This window comes from Chlamydomonas reinhardtii, chromosome 2 (genome assembly GCF_000002595.2).
Source record: "Chlamydomonas reinhardtii strain CC-503 cw92 mt+ chromosome 2, whole genome shotgun sequence".
NCBI lineage: Eukaryota > Viridiplantae > Chlorophyta > Chlorophyceae > Chlamydomonadales > Chlamydomonadaceae > Chlamydomonas > Chlamydomonas reinhardtii.
The window spans coordinates 1599023-1623170 of NC_057005.1; the positions used below are offsets into that span (position 1 = coordinate 1599023).

At 61.6% G+C, this 24148-nt stretch overlaps 3 protein-coding genes across 4 annotated transcripts; 1 reads left to right on the top strand and 2 right to left on the bottom strand.

Annotated features, from left to right (window-relative positions):
• On the bottom strand, window positions 1–9636 carry CHLRE_02g085100v5 (uncharacterized protein). The gene is made up of 24 exons (XM_043059314.1): window positions 9231–9636; window positions 9026–9058; window positions 8815–8860; window positions 8583–8647; window positions 8191–8319; window positions 7777–7841; window positions 7482–7571; window positions 7133–7198; window positions 6533–6736; window positions 6232–6361; window positions 5871–5936; window positions 5497–5580; window positions 5096–5308; window positions 4495–4648; window positions 4170–4217; window positions 3884–3983; window positions 3565–3661; window positions 3392–3407; window positions 3243–3271; window positions 3004–3094; window positions 2625–2644; window positions 2306–2490; window positions 1971–2105; window positions 1–1820 (listed from the first exon to the last, which is right to left on the bottom strand). Exons 1-24 carry the CDS (start codon window positions 9465–9467, stop codon window positions 1658–1660), a joined length of 2466 nt encoding a protein of 821 aa, XP_042926948.1. The 5' UTR covers window positions 9468–9636; the 3' UTR covers window positions 1–1657.
• Window positions 9637–11216: 1580 nt separating this feature from the next.
• On the top strand, window positions 11217–21432 carry CHLRE_02g085150v5 (uncharacterized protein). 2 transcript variants are annotated; one of them, XM_043059315.1, is made up of 17 exons: window positions 11217–11360; window positions 11433–11488; window positions 11638–11774; window positions 11882–12067; window positions 12304–12319; window positions 12530–12555; window positions 12887–12958; window positions 13259–13277; window positions 13703–13939; window positions 14242–15366; window positions 15552–16737; window positions 17062–17543; window positions 17712–18032; window positions 18207–18306; window positions 18437–18863; window positions 19071–19217; window positions 19449–21432. In XM_043059315.1, exons 1-17 carry the CDS (start codon window positions 11336–11338, stop codon window positions 19819–19821), a joined length of 4935 nt encoding a protein of 1644 aa, XP_042926949.1. In that variant the 5' UTR covers window positions 11217–11335; the 3' UTR covers window positions 19822–21432. The 2 variants fall into 2 exon arrangements, with proteins under 2 accessions (XP_042926949.1, XP_042926950.1); XM_043059316.1 differs by lacking the exons at window positions 11217–11360; window positions 11433–11488; window positions 11638–11774 and having other exon boundaries at window positions 11897–12067.
• Window positions 21433–21671: 239 nt separating this feature from the next.
• On the bottom strand, window positions 21672–23916 carry CHLRE_02g085200v5 (uncharacterized protein). Its single transcript, XM_001701872.2, has 3 exons — window positions 23682–23916; window positions 22772–23485; window positions 21672–22522 (listed from the first exon to the last, which is right to left on the bottom strand). The coding sequence occupies exons 1-3, from the start codon at window positions 23723–23725 to the stop codon at window positions 22363–22365; spliced, it is 918 nt and encodes a 305-aa protein (XP_001701924.2). The 5' UTR covers window positions 23726–23916; the 3' UTR covers window positions 21672–22362.
• Window positions 23917–24148: the final 232 nt, after the last annotated feature.

Consider the following 24148-nt stretch of genomic DNA (forward strand, 5'->3'; position numbering starts at 1 on the left):
CTGCCGAACTCCAGGGGGCTTCAAAGTCCAAAATGGACAAAGACAGCAATGTAACGGTACAGGAGATGCCATTGGCTGCATCAGGCCGAGCTTATGGAAGCCCAGAGGCACCAGCGCACCAGAGGGGGGGGGCGCATACTGTATTACCTCCACCCCGCACTCCCACCCGTCCAACCGCCACACAAGCCCCTACCTGCTCCCAACGACGTCAAGCATGTGTACGCGCCCTACTGGCAAGATCCAGCCGTATCCTGCCCCTTGCCCTGAAACACAGAAACCGTAACAGTTTGGCAGGGTGAACGCCTCCGCACACACAATTGGCGCTCCCTCCTGCCGATGCAGTGGTGGACAATCCAACGGAAGCGCAATGCTTACAACAAGTGCGCGCCTCAGTCGCCGGTGCGCTTTCAAAACATCCTTCAAGCACCGCGCGGCCGCCTGCCCCTTCATGCGATTGCTGTGCCCCAGTATTTTCAACCAACGTTTCTCTCGCGCAAACGCACACGCTCACACACATACACACATACACACACACACACACACACGCAGGCTGAATGCCAAACGCCCGGGTAGGGGGTTCCAGGCAACATACGCGGGTAAGTATACTCAAGGTGACAACTGGGGCAACATCGCCCAACGCGGAGCTCGGTAACCGGCGTCGGTATTGGTCCGTAACTGCGCACGCGTGTTCAGCGGCTTTGTTCCGTTTGTTTTGTGTTTAACACACACACGCACACACACGCGCGCGCGCGCGCCTACACATATCCGCGCGGAATTTCGTGCCGCCATGCATCTCCCGTACACGCATGCACACAAGATCTGTGAGCGTGCGCGCGCGCCTCACCGCATGGTCGGCGTGCTCTCGTCCACACCCTCGGGAACTGTCCTGCGTGTTACCTTCCCTCATGCTATCTAATAACACACTCAATTGCCCCACACGCGCTTGCGGCGCATTTCGATCCCTCAGGTGCCCATAACCCCGCGCGGGGCTGGTGAGGCTGGCCAGCTTTCCAACGGTATGCGATGTAAATGAATGGATGATATAAAATCTGACGTTACTAACACACTTCCCGCTGCGCGCGTGCATCACCATTCGTTCACGAGCAAAGTACGCGCACACAGGCACTGCTACATACTACCAAACGCTCACTCGCTCGCGCATGTGCACACTAGCCAGCACGCTAAGTAAGGATGTGTCGGGAAGGTAGCCACCGACCACCATGAATGCAGTGTACGTCAGCATGCCTTGTGAGGACTCAGGACCAAGCCACGGTCCACATCACGCATGGAAAGTGTGTAGGGCGCGTTGCAGCGCACTTCTCCAGTCACTGGTGTGTTGGCTGTCCGCTGCCCCACGCGCTGCGGCTGCACCAGTTCGTAACTCAATGACCCCTCCGTCGCGACCAGCCCTGTGTCCGGGCCCGTGCGCCCAGCCACAATAAGAAAGTCCCCACACCAGCGTTTGTGAGAGCAAAAGAAAGCACGATTCGTTGCAAGTTTTCATGCGTAAACAGGTGCTGTATGTTCTCCATACAACACAGTAATTGAGCCGTGTGCAAACTGAAGGTAGACCCGACCACAACACAACCAAGTCTTGAGGATGAGCAGCACAGTGACGCAAGTACCGCGAATGCGCCGGGCCCGCCACTCACGGCCGCTAGGCCGCCAGACGCGCGGTCGTGCGCGGCGTGCCGGGTTGTGAGTCCACATCCTCACCAGTCGCACAAAAGGCGCCCCCGGCCACCACTTCAGTGGCCTCTGCCACTGCGCCCGCCGGCGTGTGCAGCCCGCCCGCGGCCACAGCCGGCAGCTCCTGAGGCCTGCGTCAGCACATAGAGCCACATATAGAGGTTACAGCGACGAATTATTCTCAAGTTGTCATCACGCTCCCTTGCCTTAATCACTACGAGCGCCGCGAATGGCTGTAAATCCAAGCTGGCTAGCCTTGGCAGCCACAGGCGCGCTCTCACCCGAGGTTGGAACGGCGCTGGCTGTTCCCGCCCATCATCTCACGCCGGTTGTGCGGCGGCGTCAGCTTGACGGCCACCGAGGCGCCGCTGTGGGCGGCGTCGTCCGCCGGCTTGTCAGAACCCTCGCCCTCGTCGCTGCAATACGACATGCGCACAACAGCATACGGTATACTTGTTAACGCCCATAAGCTGACTGCACAGCGAGCATGGCGCAGTGGCGCGCCGCACTACGTCTATCTATCTCAACCCTGTCCGCCGCTGAGACAGTACCCACTGATGACTGGGTGCAGGTTTTGCAGCACGCCAGGCGCCTAGTCCCGGGCCAAAGCACTCACGCGTGCTCCGCAATTATGGGTGGCGGCACGAGGCTGCTGGGAGGCGGCGCGTTGCTGCCGCGGGCTGCCATGAGCGCCGCGGCGTTTGGCTCGGGCAGTGAGGAGATGTCGACTGCCTCGGAGCGGGGGCACGGACCCTGCTCCCACACGTGCGTGCCCGTGACCCAGAAGGTGGACATGACGCCCTATGATGGGTGTGGAGACACAGCAGCGACAACATCAGCATCACCGAAAGTAAAATCACCGTGGCTGCAAGCTGCATAAACCGCGACGGTAATGACAGGATGCTGAGTTTGTGACTTGATATGTGTTCGCTTACCTTGCCCTTGATTGGGATCTCTGGAGGGGGAGAGCACCGCGGTGTTGATGATGGGTAGGGTGCATACGGAGCAACGGCATGCATAATAGGATGCGGGCATTAGTTTGTTGAGCATCCAGCTTGCGGTGTGCCATGACTGGGCATGGAACTATACCGCACCCCACAGTGCCTGCCAGCCGCTTGCTGCCCCTCGTCCCACCAACAGACAGCCTCGCAAAAACTGGCACCCGCACCCGCACCCGCACTCCAGAACCCGATGCCGCCATGTGCCCGCCTCCATCACAGAATGCTTGTCTCGTAGCCTCGCGGCAGCAAGGCAAACTGTCGGTAGTCCCTATGCACCCACGCACACGCAGCACTGACACACACTGCCACGCACCGCCGCGCGGCTCCATCATGAACCCGCCCGCCTCCTGCAGCAGCCCGTGCGTGGCCATGCTGATGTGGATGCGCATGGGGCTGCCGTTCGACTGCAGGTGGGGGTGAGCGCAGCGGTACACTTGAGGGGTGTGTGTGTATGTGTGTGTGTGTGTGTGTGTCGTGCGGCAGGGAGTGCTGGTGCCGCTGCGGCACGTGATGTATGGCAAGTAAGTACGGCACGCACAACAACTAACCCACCTCCATGCGGCTTGCAGTGTTCACGGTGTCTGCGGAGATAGAGCAAAGGCAGTCGTTGGCGTGTATGAACGTAATTTGGCACACAATCAAGTAGCAAGTTCTGTCCAGCAAACATACATGGCAAAGCTCCCGGGCCCATTCCTTCGCACCTCCAAAGAGGGTGTACTGTTGTTGTCAAGGCGACACAGCGCGCGCGCGCGTGGACGTACAGGAGGCAAGCGATGGGTCAGGCAGGCAAGAGACGTCAGCCAGCAGAGTCCGACAGCATCCGTACAGGACCCGTCAACTACCAAAAATGCACTTCACACTTCACAAACCGCACCTTGGGTGCCTTACGGCCTACCACCGCGGCCACTGCTGGGCCGGAGTGTATGCCCACGCGAATCTTCACCACGTGTCCACCCGCCAGAATCTTGGTGCTGTGCGTGGCGGTGGCGGTGGCGGTGGCGCACGCAACAGGCGCGCGGGTGGTTGTAAGTACACCGGAACACCGAGGCCGCGCCCTTCCATCCATTGTTTGTTAATGCAATTAGTGAAAGCAACCCGCCATCCCTACCAGCCATCGCTTGAGGCTTCCCACCCCACCTAATTTTCGTTGGTTTTGGTTTAGTTTGGGCTGATGTTTACAACCCCCACCCCACCTGGTCACGCGGATCATGTCCAGACCCATCTGCGCAACACGTGCCGCCGCCGCCGCCGCGCCCTCGCGGTCCGGCGCGCCGCCAACCAGCATGAAGGCATCTGCAGGCAGCACTTAGACGGTTAGATGGTGAGTGGGGGGCAGCAACCCTGCACACACAAGCAGGGCTAGGTACGGATCAAGGACAACGCAGCTACCGAGTATGACGGTCATCCAGCAGCCGCGTCAACACTGACTAGCTGATGATGGCGATCCACCCATATGCCAAGTAAGCCCGCCCGGCCCACCTCCGATGGTGTCCAGCTTGTAGAGCTTGTGCTTCTCCGCCAGGTTGTCTGCGGCCAAACACACACAGCAGGCACGGCGAGTAAAGACGGCAGCTGCAGTTCAGTTGCAAGTGTGCATGTATGGTCATAACTACTGGCCCATCCCCACAACACCGCGACTGCACACAAACACACACACACACACACACACACACACACACACACACACACACACACACACACACACACACACACACACACACACACACACACACACACACAAGAACGGCGTGTGCATTCTTTAACACACGGCCTCTACGATATCGTATGTCAGCGCCACGCTCACCGAACTCCTGATACAGCTCGTCCAGCATCTGCACCACCTCAATGGGCGCCATGTGCGCGCTCATGGTTGTGTAGGCCACAATGTCGCTGAACAGCACAGTGACCACCTCGAAGCTCTCAGTGAAGATCTTGCCGCGTCGCAGGGTCTCAATCACCTGGGGTGCGGGGGGGGGGTGCAAGGATTGGTACATAGAAGTGTAGCGAAGTAGACAGCAGGTGGGGGCCTGGGGGGGGGCGGGGACATGGCAGCCGTACGTACAGGCAGCGCAATGCAGGGCGGCTCAGGGTCAGAGAAGGAATTGAAAATCCAGTTCGCACATCGTCCGTGTCGGACGCCACGACTGCCTGCCCTCGTCCTTGTGCCAGTCTCCCCAGCCATACATCCTCACAGTCTACTTGCCATGCATCGCCCGTCTGTCAACTACCGTAAACAGCCAGACGCCTTTCCCTATTCCTCCCCCTCGCTCCTCACTCTAGTACTTCTCGGGATCAATGCCAACAGTGCCCTCCCCTTCCCTCGGGCTCGGGCACGCACATAACCCCCCTAATGGAACCGGACGACAGACAGGCACACCCCTGGACGGACCCCCGCACCCGCGCACCTTCTTTGGGATCATGGCGTGCAGCAGGCGCATATGCTGCCGCCTGTTGACCAGCACCAGGAACAGCATGAGGCTGAACAGGAACGACAGCACGCACGTCACGGCGACCATGGGCTGCTTCCAACGGGGCGTCCAGCCGTCGTCCAGGCTGAGGTACAAGTCCAGCTGGGCGCCCTCCACCAGGACACGCGCGTGGACGGGGCCGTCCAGACGCTGTGCGGCGGGAGTGTTGGGGGCAGCCGTACAAGACAGAGTTGATCGGACAGAAGTCAGAGAAGTTTGAAGTGCGGAAGCGGGTTGGGCTTGGAATGGGGAGGGGAGTGCGGGTATTGCAATATCATACCCCTCTCAGCGTGGTGTTTGCGGCGGTGTGTCTCACGGGTTGGGTGCGTCTAGCTCACCTCATGAAGGTCGTAGTAGATGAGTGGCCGGGCGCGGCCAGGCGCACGCGGCGGCGCCCGGTTGTTGGTCGCATCCAGGGGCACCTGCGAGTGGTCGAGCACACATGGATGTTCACAACAACAAAACGAAGCCCGCGTATGTGTGCATGGTTTTGAGGGCACAACAACGGCGGGAAGAACGTGGTGTATGTGCTTGCTTCAAGCGTGATGCGCGTCTTACTCATGCCAACGGGGTGCGTTGCGGCGAGCCCCACGGCGCTGCCGCACCACCCACACGGGGCCCCTAGCTGCAGCCGCCGCACCCGGCGATCCTGCCATCCTGCCACGCACCCCTGCCACGCCCTGCCACGCCCTGCCACGCCCAAGCCACGCACCTCTTGAACACTTGAGCTCCACGCCACTGCCAGGTCGTGTGTGCCGTTGGCCAGGTCCGGCCGCGCCTGCGCGCATACAGGCATGCATGCATGCGGTCACATCCGCAGGGCAGCGCAGGTTTCGTGCACCAGTTGCACCAACATGATCGCGCTTCCCGCTACGCCAACGCAGCCGCCCGCCACGCCCTCCCGCAGCCCCCGCCACACCTACGCCCGCCCGGCCCTACTGCCTCATCCCCCCACCCACGTCCGCACGCGCCCATCGTCTACCCCGCCTTGCATCACTGCGTGCTTTTACCCCATGCCCTGCTGCCCCTGCTGCCCCCGCCGCCGTGCCGCCCTGCCGCCCCCGCCGCCTCACCTGCAAGAGCTCCTTCCTCAGCACTGGCCTGCTGAGTACGTAGCTGTAGCCCTGAGCCTCCAGGTCGTCAAGCCGAGTCACGTCCTCGCGCAGCACGTCCCAGCTGATCAACACAGTGGTCAGACCCCACCTGGCGGCGAGGCGGCACACAGCGTGACAACAACAAATCAGCGCACATGCGATTGTGGGTGCTCTGTGTGCGAGCAAGCTAGCAAGTCGCAAGCTGAAATGAGAGTTCGCACTCGTCAGCCATTGAAACGCTGAATCCAAACCGACCCATCTCATTTGTCATTCGGCGCACCATTTGCTGGACGTGGCTTCGTCGTACATGTACGGAGCGTACGGCGTGTCGGTCAGGTTGGGTCCGACCTGAGTGCGCGGCGGGGTCTGCCAGGCGCCCAGCGAGCCGTGCACGTAGGGCGGGATGTCGAAGGCGGCGCTGGGTGCGGCGTGGGCGATGTTGATGGAGAGCATGGCCACCAGCCCGATGCCGCCCTGCGTCAGGCTGGGGGTCAGAGGCAGGCAGGGATGGAGAGGCAGTCAGGGCAGGGCAGGGCAGGGCAGGTAGGGCAGAGGGGCTTGGTGGGCAATGGGCTTCGCGCGCGATGGCCCATCAAACGATTTCTGTGCCCCGCAGCCCCGCTGCCCGTGCCCTCTTGCGCCGCGCCCGCTCAGCTGACGTTGTGCGGTAACGCCGCAACGTGCGCCACCTTGTTGGCCCCCGCCAGAGGGCTTAGTCACCGTTCGCCCCAAAGGCAGGGACGGGGTATGACGCATCGAACATGACGGTTCGAGTGAGCAGGAAGTTGTCGCCGCTAGCTTGGCTAAGGGTTTGACATCTTTGCTGATGTAGTATGTAGAAAAGGGTTCAGGGTGAATAATAACGGCTCTCAGCTCTTACTTGTAGGGGCCGATGATGGTAAGGTTCTTGCTGCTGATGGACTGCAGCACCTTGTCCTGGTTAAACCTGTGCACGAGCCAAGAAGTTTGTCCGGGAGCAAACACACGTCAGCAGGTGACATCACGGTCTTCACCGCGCATACCGTACGTCTTCAGGGCTGTGCTGATAGGGTTGTGCTGGTAGCTGAAAACACCCATCCACCCACCCACCCACCCACCCACCCACCCACCCAGCCACCTATCTACCGGTCCCACCATCCACCTCAACCACCCATCAGCCCATACTCCAGGTTCCAGCTCGCCCTCCAGCCCGCCCACTCTCCGGCCCGCCTTTCGGCCCGCACACTCACTTATCTTGCAGCCAGTCCTTCCCAATGGCGCGCCAGTTGGGATCGTCCGGGGGGCCGGAGCCCTTGAGCGGGACCATGGTCTGGATCACCCTACACGCACACCCCCAGCCGGGCCAAAGCACACTGATTTAATTCTTACGTCTGACAGAATGCCGAGGTGTGCGTGCATTCGTGCATGTGCGCGTGCGTGCCAGAGCAAGCCGTGACTCGTGCGATGGCATATAGTAGTCCACAGTAGTACCCGTGCGCACAGCCTGGGGCCCTGTTACGGTACGTACGGTAGTTTGGAGCTCACCCCCAGGGGATGAGTGACAGGGTCAGCACACTGCCCGCGTGGGACAGGCGGATCATCTCCAGTGCCTGCGGGCGACATACACACACGCAAAACACTCGAGGTAAGTACCCAAGTAAGTAGCTTAACAGGACGACGGGCCAACGCTGGGCCCGGCATCTGCCAAGCCCTCCGAACCTGAACCTGAACCCTGACCCGGCACCTGCCAGGCCCTGAACCCAACTCCCGAAACCCCCGAAGCCCGAAACCCGGAACCCTGCACCTAGGGTAAACACCGCCGTCGCGGTCTCTGCCACTCAAAAAACCCTCCACCCGCGCACCCACTCAAACCCTACAAGCACCGCCCAAAGTCCTGTCCTGTCCTGTCTTCATTCAATAAGAATGCGGTGCACGCGGTCTTCAATGCATGCGGCGCACCATGGGCCCGAAGCTGGCGTTGACCGCGGGCCAGGCGGGGTCCCGCCGCACATACACGCTGCACACATAGGCTGGCAGGAAGGCTTTGGCCAGCTCCGTCTGCAGGTACAGAGCCTTGTCGTTGGCGATCTGCGAGAGGCACGCGCTGCATGTTCGTGAGAGGCAGCCAAGCGCGCAGGTCACGTGCAAGCATGCATGTCCCGTACCTCAAGCTCCAAGTCCCACTGTGCCACACATGGTCCTACTGAGTCATAGGCTGAGGGTTTCCAGAGCACACGTGGCATACGCCCATACCCGTACACATCACGTACGTACGTCGGCCCCTTCCCGGGTGCCTGTTTGCTGTCACCCGTACGCCCGCCCACCCGCCGCCCACCCGCCCACCCACCCACCTGTGACGCCACCTCCCTGCGGTGTTTGTACTCCTGATTCGCGCTTGCAAAGAGAGCCCACAGGCCTGGCGAGCGAGAGGCGGGGAGGGGAAGCATCAGCATCAGCAGCAGTCAATACCCCGAAGATAGTGCACGAAGTAAGCACCCGCGCCGAGAGGGTAGGAGGCAGGCGGGGGTACGATCCCCCGGCAGGCCGGCACGCGTCCCATCCTCAACGCCCCGTCACACCTACCGCCACCCATGATTAGGAGCAAGAGCACGAAGGGGATGATGGCGACCTGTCGAGAGGGGTTACGGCGAGTGCGCTTGCGTGAAACGACGCGGCGGGTGGGCACCAAGGTGGGCACGCGGCAGCGAGAGGCGCCCTCTTCCAAAGATCCGTGCGAGTCCGGCCTTGCCGCTTTCATTGTGTAAGTAATCTGGCCGCACCACCGACAACGCACCTTGGGGTCCCGCCGCACCGTCTCGCCGACCGTCTGCGGAAAGGGCAGGAGTGCCACGGGCACGTCACACTCTTCAGAGCTTGGCGGTTACGCGCCCGCGCGGACCCCGTAAGCTACGTTAAGACGTAGCAGCTCATAACAATAGCCATCACACCGCCTCAGGTTTCATAAAACGCGCGGATGCGCAATGGCCACAACCGCGTACCTTGGCGTCCTGGCAGACTGCCTCCCAGGTGTGCCGCAGACGCCCAACCTTAATCTCCTCTACATGTACGCCGTTTGTGATGTCCCAGATGGACTTGTCGATTTCCAGCTGCGACTTGCTCCCCGCTCGCTGGACACCGCTCTGCAACTCCGCAGCTTCGCGAGCTTCTCGCTCCCGCTTGTTCTTACGGAATGAACCAAGTCCCAGCGCAGAGCCGACGCGCGCAGTGAAGCTCATGCCGGTGGCATGGTTGCTGCTGACGACGTTTCCGCCACTAGAGCCCAGCGCCAGTGACAGCTGTGCAGCTTTACCCGTGTAGCTCTGCTCACGACTTGCTAGCCCGGGCCGGAGGCCTGTAATCGACGCCTCTCTCGAGGGCCCCAGCGAGCCTGGGCCTTCTGTTGATTCGCTCATTATCTAATGCAGTTATGAATGTTGTGACTGGAAAAATGTGCGGCGGGCAGCTGCTGCAAAGAGTCACCGCAATCCCCCCGTACCGAGCGCAACGCGGGGAGTGGTTTGTGCTGCCATGTGCGTCGGGTTTCACGCTGAGGGATGGCGAAAACTACTGCGGCGCCTGCCCCTGCGCGGGAACTTGTGTGAATACCCTGTTACGGATAGCTGGGGTTGATTCGCCAGAGTCATGGCTGGGTGCGTGGCTGTGTGTGCGTCTCGACAAGGTGAAGACAAGAGTGCATTGGTTACAAGAGGGACCTGCTGACGCAGTTCACGAGCCAGTGACAAGGTTCAAGCACGTCAATAACAAAGACAAGGTGGCGTCATAGTGTCTCCTTCCCAACTCAATCAACCACTCATCAAACTTCACCCCCCGGTCACCAACTGTTGCAGGGTTGGCATCAATATCGCACTGAGCACGCATGGCACAAAGGACCTCCGACATGGCTTGTAGCCGTCCAGAAGTAATTTCGTCCTGCACATATACGCGTGGCGCCGCAATCCTCCAACGAACAGCACTCACGGACTTGCTCACGGATGCCAGGTGTGTTGTGCGCTCTGCATCCCCCGCAACACGGCGCCCCGTCACATATGCAGGATTGCAGGGTTTGCAGACGCTACCGCTTGGCCGGGTGCCTGCAGTCGCAGTCAGGGGACAGCGCGCAGTTTCTCCAGCGACGTCCGCCACGCACCGTGGAGCAACTTCGTTACCCTTCGTTACCGACCACTCCAGCTTTCGCCACTACGGTATCAAATGGCTAGCTCATAGGTGCACCCTTGTAGTAGCGCCCGCACATGATGTAGCACTATCGGTATGTCTGATGCCTACTCAAAAGCTGCGCCTCGTGACCCATCACACTCGTGAGTCCATGGCGTCGCGGAAGCCAGGTAGGGAACAGACACAAAGAGCCCGAGATCTGCAGTGTTATTCTCCATCTGTGGCTTCTACACGCACCTTGAGCCGAAGCTGCTGCGGGAGGGGAGCGGGCGGCGGGGGGGGGGGGGGGGGGCGGGGGTGACGTACGTACTGGCAGGTATTTTGCGCAGCAAGCGTCCACAACGCGCCAGCGTCCTCTGCTTAACATTAGTAATATGCAAGCCCACATTTTATAGCGAACGGTGAAGACCTGGGCTCTGAGTCGCGAGAATCCGTTACTGAAGCTCTCGCACTGCCAGTCCCGCACTCAAAACTACGACCCCCAGGGCCGCCCCGTGCACACACGCACGCAATTTGAGTACCTCTGGCACATGGTTAAGCGTTCCCAAGCTTGTTTGAGGGCCCAAGTCGATTACCTCTGGCAGCCCGGGCAATCGACGGGGATCACGCAAGAAAACCACTGCTGGCATAACAACTGGTCACAATATTATTCTAACATGGTTTAATTCTGGTTCAAGCTCCTGGTTCTGCTCGGTTCTTACTAGTCCTAGTGGGCTAAATGGAAGACAAGCATACAGAGTGGAATGAGGACCAATACGCCTTTGATACGCGTCGCCTTTGCGTGACCGCAGCTGAAGAAGGCAAGTTCGGGACGTGAACTTTCGCTGTGACCTCGCCCAGCGTTCGTGTGTACTTTGTAGTCAGCTGCTCAGTGCACCGTGCAGATGACCCAGACTACGAAGGAGAATACCATGCGGTGCCGCCTCCGCGGATGGCCCGGCTCGAGGCGCGAGAGGGTGCGTCCGAATCCATTTTGGCAGGACCGAGCCCCTCACGGTTGAGTCTCTGACGCGCGCTAATGTTGGCAGGTGTTGTGCCTTCAGCTGGTGGCAGAGCGGACGCCCGGCCGGAGGTCGCCTGCCTGGTACGTTGGGGCATATGAGTCGGGCGACCATCGTCCGCGGCGCCCGTGGGCGGGACTCTCGCGAGGAACGCGTCCTCCAGCTCTAGCGCATATGCAAAACTGTATATGTTGACATAATGTTATTATCCCGCTGGTGTGCTTACCCGCAGGTCAAGGTATCGGTCGCGCGCGCGCGAGCAGGCCCAGCGGGAGCGTCGGGCTTCAGGAAAGAGGGCATTCGCACATTGTTCGAGCGCCTCATGGGCAGGACAGGTTACAGGCGAAGGACGTTCGGGCACGTCGACCGGTACGGCAGCAGCCTAACTGGGTCGAGCACAGAGCCCGCCGGCATGTGGCTCTGAAGGTCCAGCACCGATGGCTGCTGTGTGGCTTTCTGCTGCTGCCATGTATCAGCGGTCACACCCACCACGCACTCGCACCGCGTACCGCTCATCACGTGCGTGTCGTGCGCTTGCAGGGCTGCCACGCGGACCTGACCACCAGCAAGGCATACTACCGGCGGTTCCGAATTTGTGAGGCGCACATGAAGTCTATGTCCCTTTCGATCGAGGGCCGCTCCTGCCGCTTCTGCCAGCAGTGGTGCGTGCTGTGCGTGTTGATTGTGCGTGCTGTGCGTGTTGTGCGCGGTGGCATGTGCTGGGTGCCTTCTGGCTTCTGCTAGCTTGCTTCGGCAGGCACGCACGCAGGGGTTCTTACCGTGTTGAGAACATGTATGTACGTACCGCTGCTGTGCCCCGTGCCGCCGCTGAAACAACGTATGTGCTGTACATGTATGCGCTCTACCCGCACGGCCTGCGTTATGGTCACCCCAACAGCGGCAAATTCCACCTGGTGAGATGCTGCACCTGCACGTGCACGTGATGATACGAAACGCCTGTGTGGCTCGCGTAGCAAGTGGTGTTTCGTTGATGGTCGCCAATCTTTCCTATCTATCTGCCGGTACTTCATAAAGGACATGCAGTTGTGGGCAACTACTTCGCCTTGCCTGCATTTCACTCACTCAAACGCGTGCTGCTGTTGCCACTGCCGTTCCGCCATCAGGTGGAGGAGTTTGACGGCGCAAACAGGTGCGTGAGGCAGAGTCGCCGCTGCCGTGTACACGATCGAACACATGTCAGGGCGGGTGCATGCTCTGCGCCGGGTAGTAATAAGCTAGAGCGAGACAGAGCACGCGAGCGATAGGCACATCGCTTGGCTGCTGCACTACTGGATGGCTGGATGGGCTTTCAATCCACGCACGCAGCCAATCCAATCATCAATCAAGTCGTCGCAACCGGCGGCATGCATCGCCACGCAGCGTATGTGTGGGCACCTGAACAGCATGCCTGTAGATAGATTCACCAAGCCGACGATGCAGCATGCTGCTGCCATGCAATTCGCCTTCATCCCCCCATCCAGGAACTGTCGCAAGGCGCTGATGATTCGCTTTTACAAGCGGCGCAACATGCCGCTCGGGGGGATGCAGGCGAGGTGCGTGAGAGCTCATTGCTGCAAGCATACCTGCTGCGTTTGCCAGGAAGTGCCGAGCGATCGAGCACCGCGCGTGCCCTGCTGGGCCAAGCCAGTATTCCAATGTTCATTGTTCCGATCCACATGCCTGTCGCACCGTGCTGGTTGTTGTTGATTCCACAATACAAATCAGTCACGGACCGTATTACATGTCACACGGCTGTCTGTCATTAGCTAAAACATTGCTGCCCTCCGCCGCATGTCGCATCTATCCATCTGCTGGCATCATCACCTGCCCGTGGTACGCATACGTGACAACAGTCTGGAACGGAACGATCCGGTAAGTTGATAGCCCTCGAATGGAGCTTGCTTGCCTTGCAAGCAGGGTTGAGCCCGCGTGTTGGGGGTTAGTTGGGGTTGCGCACTAGCTCCGCACAGTACTAGCTAGTGTGCGAGGGCGTGACGGTGGATGGATGGATGAACGAAGGTGCCGGAGCGAGGATGTATGTAGTAACCGCAGCCGCGCGGGCCTACATTAGGTGGACATACGCACACACATGTCTCCATCCGATTGGCGTCTGCTGAGTTGCTGACCCGGTCAGCCCAGCAGCAGTTCATGCGCTTGAACGCAATCAATCATCATAGGTGCACACACATGCATGCATGCGACTGCCCAAATGACTGCCGAGTTGCTGAGCCAGGCAGCCCAACACTCCATGCGCTTCAGCGCAATAAAGCGGTTTCATGGCTTTGCGTGCTTTGCAGGCTGCTGGCATGGGTGATCCGGTGGAGGTACGTGTGGAGCCGCGGAAGCGCGGGCGGCCACGGGCTCCGCGGCCCAACATTACGGAGGACGACCCCGGCGCAGCGGCGCTAGCAGCTGGAGGCGGCTTGCCGCCGCCGGGGCTTGTGGGCAGCAACGCGGCCGCTCGGGCCGCGGCGGCGGCGGGCTTCGATTCCGGTCTGCAAGCGGCATACATCGCCGCCTCTCGCGGGTATCAGGTGCGGTGATCTGTTCGCTCTGCTGGAGCTAGCTGGGGAGCTGCTGCATGCTGCTTCTGTTTGTGCTGCTGCTGATGTCATGAAGTAAGGTGGCACAGCCGGAAGCCGTCGGCAATTGCACATATCGCCGCAATCAAGCATAGCATCCTCCACATGTACATGTGCTGCTTCCGCGCAAGTACTGACAAGCAAGGTATTGCGTTGTACGGCTATGTACGGCTAGTAATGGTAGCGCTCCTTATCAAGGCGCAAGGAGCTGGCAGTTAGATACCAACCCCGGCTACCCAATAAACACCATGCAGGGCTCCAGCGGTGTAGGCGTGACGCCGGCTACAGCCATCGGGCCGCCCGGCTACAGCCAAGGTGGCGTGCGCATGGCCGGCATCCAGGTTCAGTCAGGCAACTATGACAACAACAACAATAATGACGGCGATGACGACTCTGACGCCGCCCCGCCCCGCCAGCGCCGCAGCAAAGGCGCGTCAGCAGCGCGCAGGGCCTCCCCGGGGTCCAGCGGGGCGGCAGGCAGTGGTGGCTTAGATTTGAATGGTGGGCAGCAGCTGGACGGCCTAAACGCGCTCGGCGGCGGCCTGCCGCCGCTGGGCGACGGGCTCAGCGGCGCGGGCCTAGGGGCCGGGAGCTTCGACGTTCTGGGCGGCGGCGGGCCGCTGGAAGGCTTGCCGGGGTTGCCCGGCAGAACACACGGCGGCGGCTTGGGCTGGCGCAGCGGCGCGCTGGGATCCGCCGGGCATCAGGTTGGCGGCCTGGGGCTGGTCGACGGCGGCCTCGGATTGGGTGGTGGCGGCGGCTTGAGGCTGGGCGATCTGGGTCTTCCTCTGCCATTACCGGGCATTGGCGGCGGCCGCGGCGGGGGCGCCGGGCTGGGGGCGCTTAGTGGGCTGGGGTTACGCGGCGGTGGACTGCTGGACGCTGCTGGGCACGGTGTTGGCGGGGCAGGGGCCGGCGGTCTGCTGCTTGATGCCCTTGGCGGCGCGGGCAGGCTGCTGGCGCAAGCGGGGCAGCCCATGCGGCTGGTGCTGCAGCCGCAGCTGGATGGCAGCAGGCGCGGCGGCGGCAGCGGCAACCAGTCGGTGGGCTGCAGCTCTAGCCACAGCCAGCATGAGCAGTTGCAGGACGACTCCTCAGGGCTCGTCGGGCCGCTGAGCCGTGCCGCCGGGGCGACGCGCGGTGTCGGGCTGGTCGGCCAGCAACAACAGCAAGGCGCCACCTCGCGTGATGCCGCTGCCGAGGCTCTTGCCGCGCTGGCGGCCTCCGGGCAGCTAGATGTGCAGATGCTACTGGCGGCTGTGGCGGCAAGCGGCGGCACCGCCAGCGAGCAGCAGGCAGTGCTGGTTGCGCTGCTGGCCAAGCTTCCTGGCGGCGCTGAGTTGCTGGGTTCTGCTGGGCTGCAACCGAGACAGGAGCAGGTAAGATATAAGAACGAATGCTCTGAGGCATACGCGCCGTGTACGAGTGGCCACCGCGGCCTACCTACCTCCAGAGCATGCAGCACCTCGCCGCGCAGTTTGCTGTTCTTGGATTGTGTCCTGCGCGCCCCTCCCCTTCCCCTGCCCTCCTGATGCAAGGCCGCCCACCCCAATTCAACATACAGGATCTCGAGGCAGGAAACCCCGAGCGGCCCCTGCCTGCGGGCTTGCAGCGGCTGGCAGGGCGCGATGGGCTGGGCGGCGGCCGGGCCGGGCTGCTGCCGTTGGCCCTGGCGCAAGACCACGAGGGGGTTGGCAATCTAGGGATGGGACGCCTGAGCAACGGGACTGGTGGTGGCGGCGGCCGCCCGCTGCCGGCTCTGGACGTAAGCGGTGCTGTGCGGCCGCTTGGCGGTGGGCTGGGCGGGCTGGGGCGCGGCCGCAGCGTTGGGCTGGACATGGGTGCAGTCGGCGCAGCTGCTGCAGCTGGAGGAGGCAGTGGCGGCAGCGGCAGGCCCGCTGTAACGCCACTAGGCACAGGCCTGCTTGGGACTGCACGCGGTCGCAATGCCAACCCTGACATGGACTTTCCCCTGCGCCTAGATGACGGTCTGCCGGCAACGCTTGTCGGCATTGGCCGCCTCGCGGCTCCGGGCGCGGGTGACGGCGCGGGACCGCTGGCGGAGGATGATGTGTGTGCCGGCGGCGGCGGCATGGGCGAGCTGTCCCTGGCGGACCTGCTGGGGCAGATGAGCATCCCGCAGCAGCTGGAGTTGTTGATGGGGCTGCCGCAGCAGCAGATGACGGAGGTGCTCAAGCAGCTGCCGCACACGCAGCAGGTGGAGCTGCTGCTGGCGCTGCAGGAGGACCGCCAGAACCGCGTGATGGCCGAGCGGCAGCAGCAGCAGCAGCAGCAACAACAGCCGCAACAACAGCAGCAACAACAGCAGCAACGGCAGCAGCAACGGCAGATAGGCGCGGGCGGCCCGCAGCCGCAGGTACTTATGCTGGGAGCGCAGGGCCTCCGCGCGGCGGAGATTGGCGGCAGCGGCGGCGGTCTGGGGCCGCGGGCGCTGAAGTTGGACCCGGAAGACGTCCCCGGCAGAGTTGGTCTCCTGGAGTCCCTGGCAGCCGGCGCGCGCCTGAACCTTGCGCCGCTTGGCAGGGCGGCGGGGGCTCGTGGTGGGGCACTCGAGGGTACTGAGGATGAGAAGGCAGGCCTGACGCGGCTGCAGCATCAGGTTAGCGGCAAGGGGTTTGGCGCGGCCCATGCGGCGGCGCAGTCGCTGGCAGCTGGCACAGCCTACGCGGCGGCAGGCGAGGCAAGCAATATGCAGACCACTCCGGGCCGTCTGCAGCCGCCACCAGACGGTAAGCAAACCACCGCCTTGCTTGCTTGCATGGGGCGAGGCCCCGTGTTAGCCAAGTCACCATACATCGCTCAGGGACCATCGCTCGGGGACCATCGCTCGGGGACCATTGTTCGGGGACCATTGTTCACTGCATGAAGGATTGCCGCCAGCAGCACCGTAGGCAGCAACCAGTGACCTGCAATTCCTGTACTTAGCTGCCAGCTCCCGCTGCGCAACGCGGCATATGTGAACTCTTTTCTCGTGTCAACTGCCGTTAGCTCCGCTACGTTTGCACCATCGCGACACCCATATCAACATGACACTGTTTCTTCCTCGTGTGCAGGCGCTGACCGACGAGGTAACAGCGGCGAGGCGGTCAAGCTGGAGGTCCCGGAGCGCGCTGCCAAAGCGTTTAACAGCGCTAAGGCCAGCAGCAGCCCAGGCAACACAGCGTCAGGAGCTACAGAGCAGCAGCAGCGGCAGCCGGCTGTCAAGCAACAGGAGGAGGAGCAGCCGCAGTCCGAAGGTAACAACGCCGCTGGGGAGGCGTCAGGCCGCGGCGGTGACAGGGACGGTGGCAACACTGGCGGCGCTGCGCTTGATGGTTGTGGCGACGCAGCTGCTGCCGCCAACACTGCGGAGGTTGCTGCCGCCGGAGATGCCGCAGATGTTGCAGATGCTGCCCATGACGCGGCGTATAGTTGCGAGGAGGCTCTGGAGCGCCTGAGCCTCAAGCTGCATGGGGTGCGGCCGGATGAGCTCGCGCCCGACGTGGCGCAGCGCATGCACAAGTGGCTGGAGAGCATGGACGCCGTCACACTACAGGTGAGGAGGGGAAAAGAACATGCGGTCATGGTAACTGCAAGCTGCAAGAGCGTGCTGAGCAAGCCCAGGATCCTCGCCTCGCGTTGTGCTTCAGAGGGCACACGGTGAAGTAAGTCATATGACTGTGTACGGTGCATAAGCTCTCCGCTGTCTCTTGCGCTCACACAGGGCACGCTGCGTTCCGGCTGCGTGAACCTGGTCTTTGACGTCAGCTACCGCCAGCCACCCGCAGCCACCGACGCAGCCACTCGCAGCACTCTGACGACCTCGGACGCAGCCGGGCACCGGCGCGCCTGGGCATACAGGCTTGCGGCTGCAGCCATTGCGTCTTCCCTGGGGCTAGAGCTGCCGGCGCCATTTGCTGCGGGAGGAGGGCGGCAGCGGGGTGACGAGGCCACGGAGGGTGGGCAGTGGTGCGGCCTGTGCCTGCAGGCCGCAGCCTTGGCGGCTGCCCGCGGCATCCGGGTGCAAGTGCAGGTTGGAAATGCGGTGAGTTGGTGATGGGGTTGGGGTGGGTAGGGTTTCCTGGCATGGTTAGTTAACCATGGCAATGTCAAAGTGGCGCGGCGCTGTATGTGGAGCAGCACAACGAGAATGCGGTATCGTGCGCCCGTACTAATGTACGATTCACCGTAATTGTAACTTCGCTACTCGTTTCCGCAGGTCGTGTATCCGCCCCACGCGAAGCAGACGCCACTGGCGGAGCAGCAGCAGCCGGCGACTGCGGAGGTGCACGAGTTAGCACCGCTGGCAATCGTGCAGGGTGCGTTTGGTGGGGCCTGCCTCCCGAATGTACTAGCCCACGAAACCGACGGGTATGAATCCTATGACACGGGTCATGTGGCGATCACGAAGAACGAACCCTGTGCTTTACTTACCGCTTTCCTGCGCAGGCGATCATCACGCCGTGGCGATCATGTCCGGCCGCGGTTTGAACGACCCATCCGCACGCCTGCACGTGCGCCTCAATGGCCGCCGCCTTGGAGCACTGGTGCAGCCGCAGCAGGAGCAGCAGCTGCCGCCCACTGACGCTGATAGCAAGACGGGGGCGGTGTGCAGCGCCGCGGCGGGTAACTACCCAATGCAAGGTCCCAGCGCGCAAGAGCAGGAGCAGCAGCGCTGCGGCGAGGAGTGCGCTCTGGTCTTCCTGGACGCACCCGGTCAAGCGGGCCTGGCGGTGCTGGAGTGGGAGGCGGGCGGCGGCGCGGGGGTGCTGGGCGACTGGTGGCCACTGGTGGTGGCGCCTGATGCGCAGGTGGCGGCCGAGGTCAACGCGCTGGCTTTGAATTCAGACATCGCCTCTGGCAGGGGCACCGAGTGGTGGGTGTGACGCGGCGGCTTTTGTTTGTCGCGTACCGATATGAACCATGCCAGCCCTGGCGCTGACATCTACGGCCGTGCCTTGCACCGCCATCCAGTGCTGTTGCTTTCAGTCGGGCAGGTCCCTTGTGGCTATCGTTAATGTAAGGTCTGCTGCACCTGGCTTGTGACACGACTGGTTGCCGCTTACGCCGTGCCTGCCCGCAGGCTGCGCCGGTTGCTCGTGGACGTGGGGCTCGTGATTGACGCCGCGCACAACTCGCCGGCCGGTGGGCTACATGCCGGCCTGGAGCCGGGTGTGCTGGAGCGCCTTGTGTGCCGCGCGCGCTGCGTTGTGCCGTTCTGCGAGGCGCGGTGAGTTAGGGTCAGCTAGCTAGCTAGCCGGTGTTGGGTTGTTTGGCGCCGTGCGGTGTGTCTGCAGTGAGTTAGGGATCTGGGTGCTTACAGTTTACGAGGGCGCTCTCTTACGCCAGCGCCTGCAGATAGTGGCACGCGTGCATTATGCCAAACCACGTCATTTCGCGCTGGCAGCAGTCATGCTTGCCCACATGCAAGTGACTGTCCGCCGCGCTCTGCAACTCACAGGATGATGCCGCACACAGCGGCTGTCGCAAGGGCATTCCTGGCCGCGGCGGCAGCGGAGACAGAGACAGAGGCAGATGCAGGCATTGCGGCCGTCAGCAAATTACCGTCGCGGGCGTCCTGGTCGCTGTCATCTTCAGCATGTGGCTCTGATTTCGACTACTCAGACTCTGAACAGAAGCAAGAGGACCATATGGACAGCAGTGCTGGAGATGCTACCAGTCCAGGGACCGGCCAGTGCTCGCGCAGCGGCGTCTGCAAGTGCCCGGACTCTCCATGCGCCGGCTGCTTTTGCTATAACACTGATGGAGTCAAGTTAGAATGTTGCCCGCCCCGGCCTGGAATAGCCGAGACCGGATCTGCGCATGCCCGCTAGACGACACAGTGTTAAACAAATGTGGGACTGGGTGTAGCGTGGGTAAAGCATGGGTGGGCATGGGTATGCATCACGGTGTGCATAAACTTTATTGCAGGCATGGGCCTGCACGTCAGGAGTTGTACTGGGTATTGCTGGCCATCTTGCTGCACTGGGGTGGTCGGCAGGCAGGGAATCTCGGGCATAGGCACGCGATCCGTCAATAACCAAGCAGTTGCCGCCACCTGCTGCTCTTTCTTGATGCGAAGAGATGTGGGTGCGGACTCACCAGGGGTGACGCGGGCGCTGCAGTTGACGGTCGCTTTTCGTAAAACCAACATTGTTTGTGCTCAGGTCCGTGTGCACGCTGTAGCCTGCTGGTATTGGATTACCAATTGCCGGCTTTGTGATGTAGGGTTAGTGTGGGGGTCGATACATAAGAACTGCAAATGGCAATTGTACGGTGGTATGAGTTTTGGGAGATGGAGTATTGCAGCTCCTGCATATGATGCATGCATAATGTTCATCTGATGGGGGGTTGCAGACGCTTAGGTAAAGCCTGCCCTGGCGGAAGCCTTGCCTTCGGGTGAACAGGCACCTGTGGGCATACCGGGCACCATGAAGAAAATGAGGATACTGTATGAAGGAGCGTTCAAAGTTATGCCTGCATGGCTGTCGCTCTAGGGGGGCCCAATACTGCGTACTTACTGGCACATAACAGCTTGCTTGTGCCATCGTACTATCGGTGCAAGCTCGCTAAGTCGCCACGGCACTAAATGGAAACTTGCTGTCCGTCACGAGTGCAAAACTAAGCAAGTTTCTGTCTCGTGGCGGACATTGTTAGTGAGAATGGGTGTGGCATGGGAGTAGGGTGGCATGCCTTCGTACTACATACAATACTGCAGCCTCCACGGTAACACGTCAGGCTTTGAAGCCCTGATAGCCGGCTAACGCACGCCGCCGTCCTTGCCGCATTGGTGTGCCATTATACAACTGCAGTTTGATATGGGGCGCGGTCCGCGTACTGCTGTTTGATGAAAGCAGCGGTTCGTGATGAATTGAGCATGCCTGAATCCATCTGCGCGTGTGACTTGTTGCACGTCCGAGTTGTGATGTCCTTCGGGGACAGACCGGTGCGACACACGTGGACGCGGTGATGTGGCATCATGTGCATTGTGTCACGGCACGCATTCTATTGCCTGGCTGAAGTGGGAAGTAATGTAGTCGACGGCATGCGGGCCTGTGTTGCAGGCTTCAGATTGAGTGATGGATCAGCTGTGATGGTTCTGGACAGCAGGCCACGAGTGGAAACCGGTGTGCGTCACAAAACTTGGCCGTGCGGACACCGCACGGCGCCTGGGTGGTTCCACATGATGAATCATAGGGTGAAGATAGGGCGGGGGGCATTCAATGGTACTGCCGGACAAGGGCGAGAACTAGCAGCGCACCGCTGTCGCCGAGGCCAAGGTCCCGGCGACCAAGAAGCGGCGTGCCAATGTTTGAACTTGCAGTTGAGTTTGAACGCCCACTTGAAGTTGAAGATGTTTGATTTTGGGGCGTGAGTGCCGCCTCACCCCGGTTAGTGCACGTGCTTGAGTGCTGTGCCGCATCAGGGTGTAATTGAGACGCACAAGATCAAAGGCATATGATGACTGTATTTGACAGTAGAGCATGGCTGCGTACAGCCCACCCACGCCAGCGGGCTGTCCCTGTCCAGCCGACCGGGGGCATCTGTGGCAAACCCAACATGAATGCATGACCCGGAGGGTTGCCTGGGATTGCAGTCCAAAGACCGGCAGGCACCAGCACAGGTGTCACGCCGCGCATCTAGCTGTCTGGCAGGTGCTTTACCGCTGCCTTGAGCTGGGCTCTGCCGGGCACAATTACACGTGTGAGGTCAGTGAGGCTCTGCGTAACCCGCCACATGCCCCCTCATGCGTTCGTCGCGTGTCTCCGCACTCATATGAGGTACTGCCATGCGTCCGTGCTGTGCCGCCTGAGGGGCAACTCATTGAACATCGCGGCCACCTTTGAGGCGTGGGCGCCCTTGCTCATCAAGGCCGAGCGCAAGCCAGCGAGCGATGAGTTGGCGCTCTCAGAGGAGCCCGGGTCACAGCGAGCTTGAATACATACGCTTTGCGTCTGACTTTCGCACATTTCACCTAGCGGACGTTGCAATCGAGAAGCGCACAGGCGTTGAAACCGCAAGGCCGCGTTTAGTAACACAGAGTGGCTTAGGCTGGGCCTGTGTCACGACTCCACACAGCAGCCTTCACACTCTCTTCTTGGGAGTCCTTTTGGGCTCCCAAGGATTCCAATGTCCAGTGGCACTCAGTGAGCATTGTCAAAGTAGCGCGGCCGCCATGCACGCGTCACTCAAACACAACGACAAACCGTACAGTATGCATGGCCGTCAAGCTGGCTTACGAGAGTCTCTCAAGCAACTGACATCCTCGCCCGCCAACAACCGCGACACACAATACGATTAAGCTATGCCAGCCGTGGCCAGCGCGAAGCATTATCTAATCCCGCCGGGCCCACAACTCTCATTCCCGACGTAATTCAGTCGCCGATGGGGTCCAGCAGTGGGTTGGTGGAGCTGAGCGCGTGCCGGCGTGTCAGCGGGTTTGAATTGTCACTGTTCATGGAGTCGAAGGGATCGTTGAAGGCGCCGCGCAGGTAGCGCTCTATGGCGCGGCCGCGCGCCTGCTCCGCCTCCGCCCTGCGCAGGGCGAGGTGGAAAAGGGAAAGCGAGCAGGAGCCGTTGGTGACGACACAGGCAACGCGGCATCCGGGGCAACGATGCCGGTAGGGAGAGTGTGCCTTGGGCCCGCGCAGCTGCAGTGCCTGGCGCAGGCAATGGACAAGGCATAGCCCCCAACATAGCAGCTAGGGCAGTCTCCCTTGCCTTTATTGCTGCCGGTTAAGCCACCTGCGCGCCATGAGTCATGCCCATGGCCTGACGCCTTACCTCATCGCTGTCCGATGCCGAGCCACCTTGGCTTCCAGTGGCTCCGCGGCCAGCTCCTCCTCCACCAAGCGTTTGATGCGCTGCGAGGAACCACTGCCACCGCCGGCACCCGCGCCACCAGGGACGCCCTCTGCCTCGCGCTTCTGGCCCTGCGACTGTGACTGCTGTTGCTGTTTGCGCTGCTCCTGCTGCTGCCGCTGCTGCTCCCGCGCGGCGGCGCTGTCAAATCCCAATCCACGTGTGCCCTTGGCGGCGTTTGGTTCAATGGGGTCGTGGCGCCCTTGGCTTGCAGCGCCCAGCCCCGTGCCCACACGCCAGCCAGCCTGACGCAGCAGGCGGAATCCCACATTATCAGCATCGATGCCGCCCGTCCACACCGTGCTGGCGCTGGCGTTGGCGCTGCCAGCGCCAGCCGGTGCCGGGGCAGCAGCACTTCCCAGCTGCGGGCGCCCGCTGGCACTGCTGCTGTTGCCTCCAACCTGCGCGCGGGAAGCATCAAGCCCAGGTGGCCTCCTGCTAGCACTGCCACTGCCAGCGAGCACGAAGCCGGAGCCAAGTCCTGCTGCGCTCGCGCTGGTGCTAGCATCGCCAGCCCGTGCACTGGCTGCTGCGAGGTGCACGCCAGCTGCTGCTGCTCGGGTGGTCGCAGCAGGTGAGATGTAGGCTTCAAGGATGTGGATGCCGCTGCTGCGGAACCCGGGCAACGGTGCGGACCTGCATGGCACGCAGGCGCCGCAGTCGAAGGGTGTGAGAGGCTGGTTGAGGCGTGTGTCATCCCGGCCGCACGCCCCGGCCATGGGGCTCACCCGACGTCCTGGACCGGGAAATACTTGAACCGGTCCTTGCGTAAGGGTGCATCCCTGCCCCCGTGGTGGCGACCCAACCCACACCCGCACCCCGGGCGGCTCACGCTGGCTTCGGCGCCGTCGCCGGCTCGGGCCCAGCCAGGTCCATGATGGAGCTGGTAGCTCTTTCTCGCGCCTGGCGCGACCGCGCGCCAGGCGCCGAGTGGGCTACCCTAGCGCTTAAACAGTATGCTGGATAAATGCTGCGAGCTGGGCGAGCGGCCCGAGTTTGCACGTCAAATCGTCGCGGTTGTCGCGGTATAGGCAGTTCCGCTTCATTGCAAAATCCTGTATGTCAGGTTTGTATTTTATATTTATGTGCAATACTCTGTGCTTGCTTCTGGTGTTCGGCACGCTTCCCCGCCCATGCATCAGGACGTGGTGAGCGCGGTGGCTTCCTAGTACAAGCGTAGCCGTTGTATTCCAAGTACAAGCAAGAGCAGAGGGTGGTGGGGGGTGGCGTCCCTGCTTTTACAGTGCCCTCCACGGTGGCGACATGCCCCCACGGTATTAGGGCCATTCGTGGCCCTCG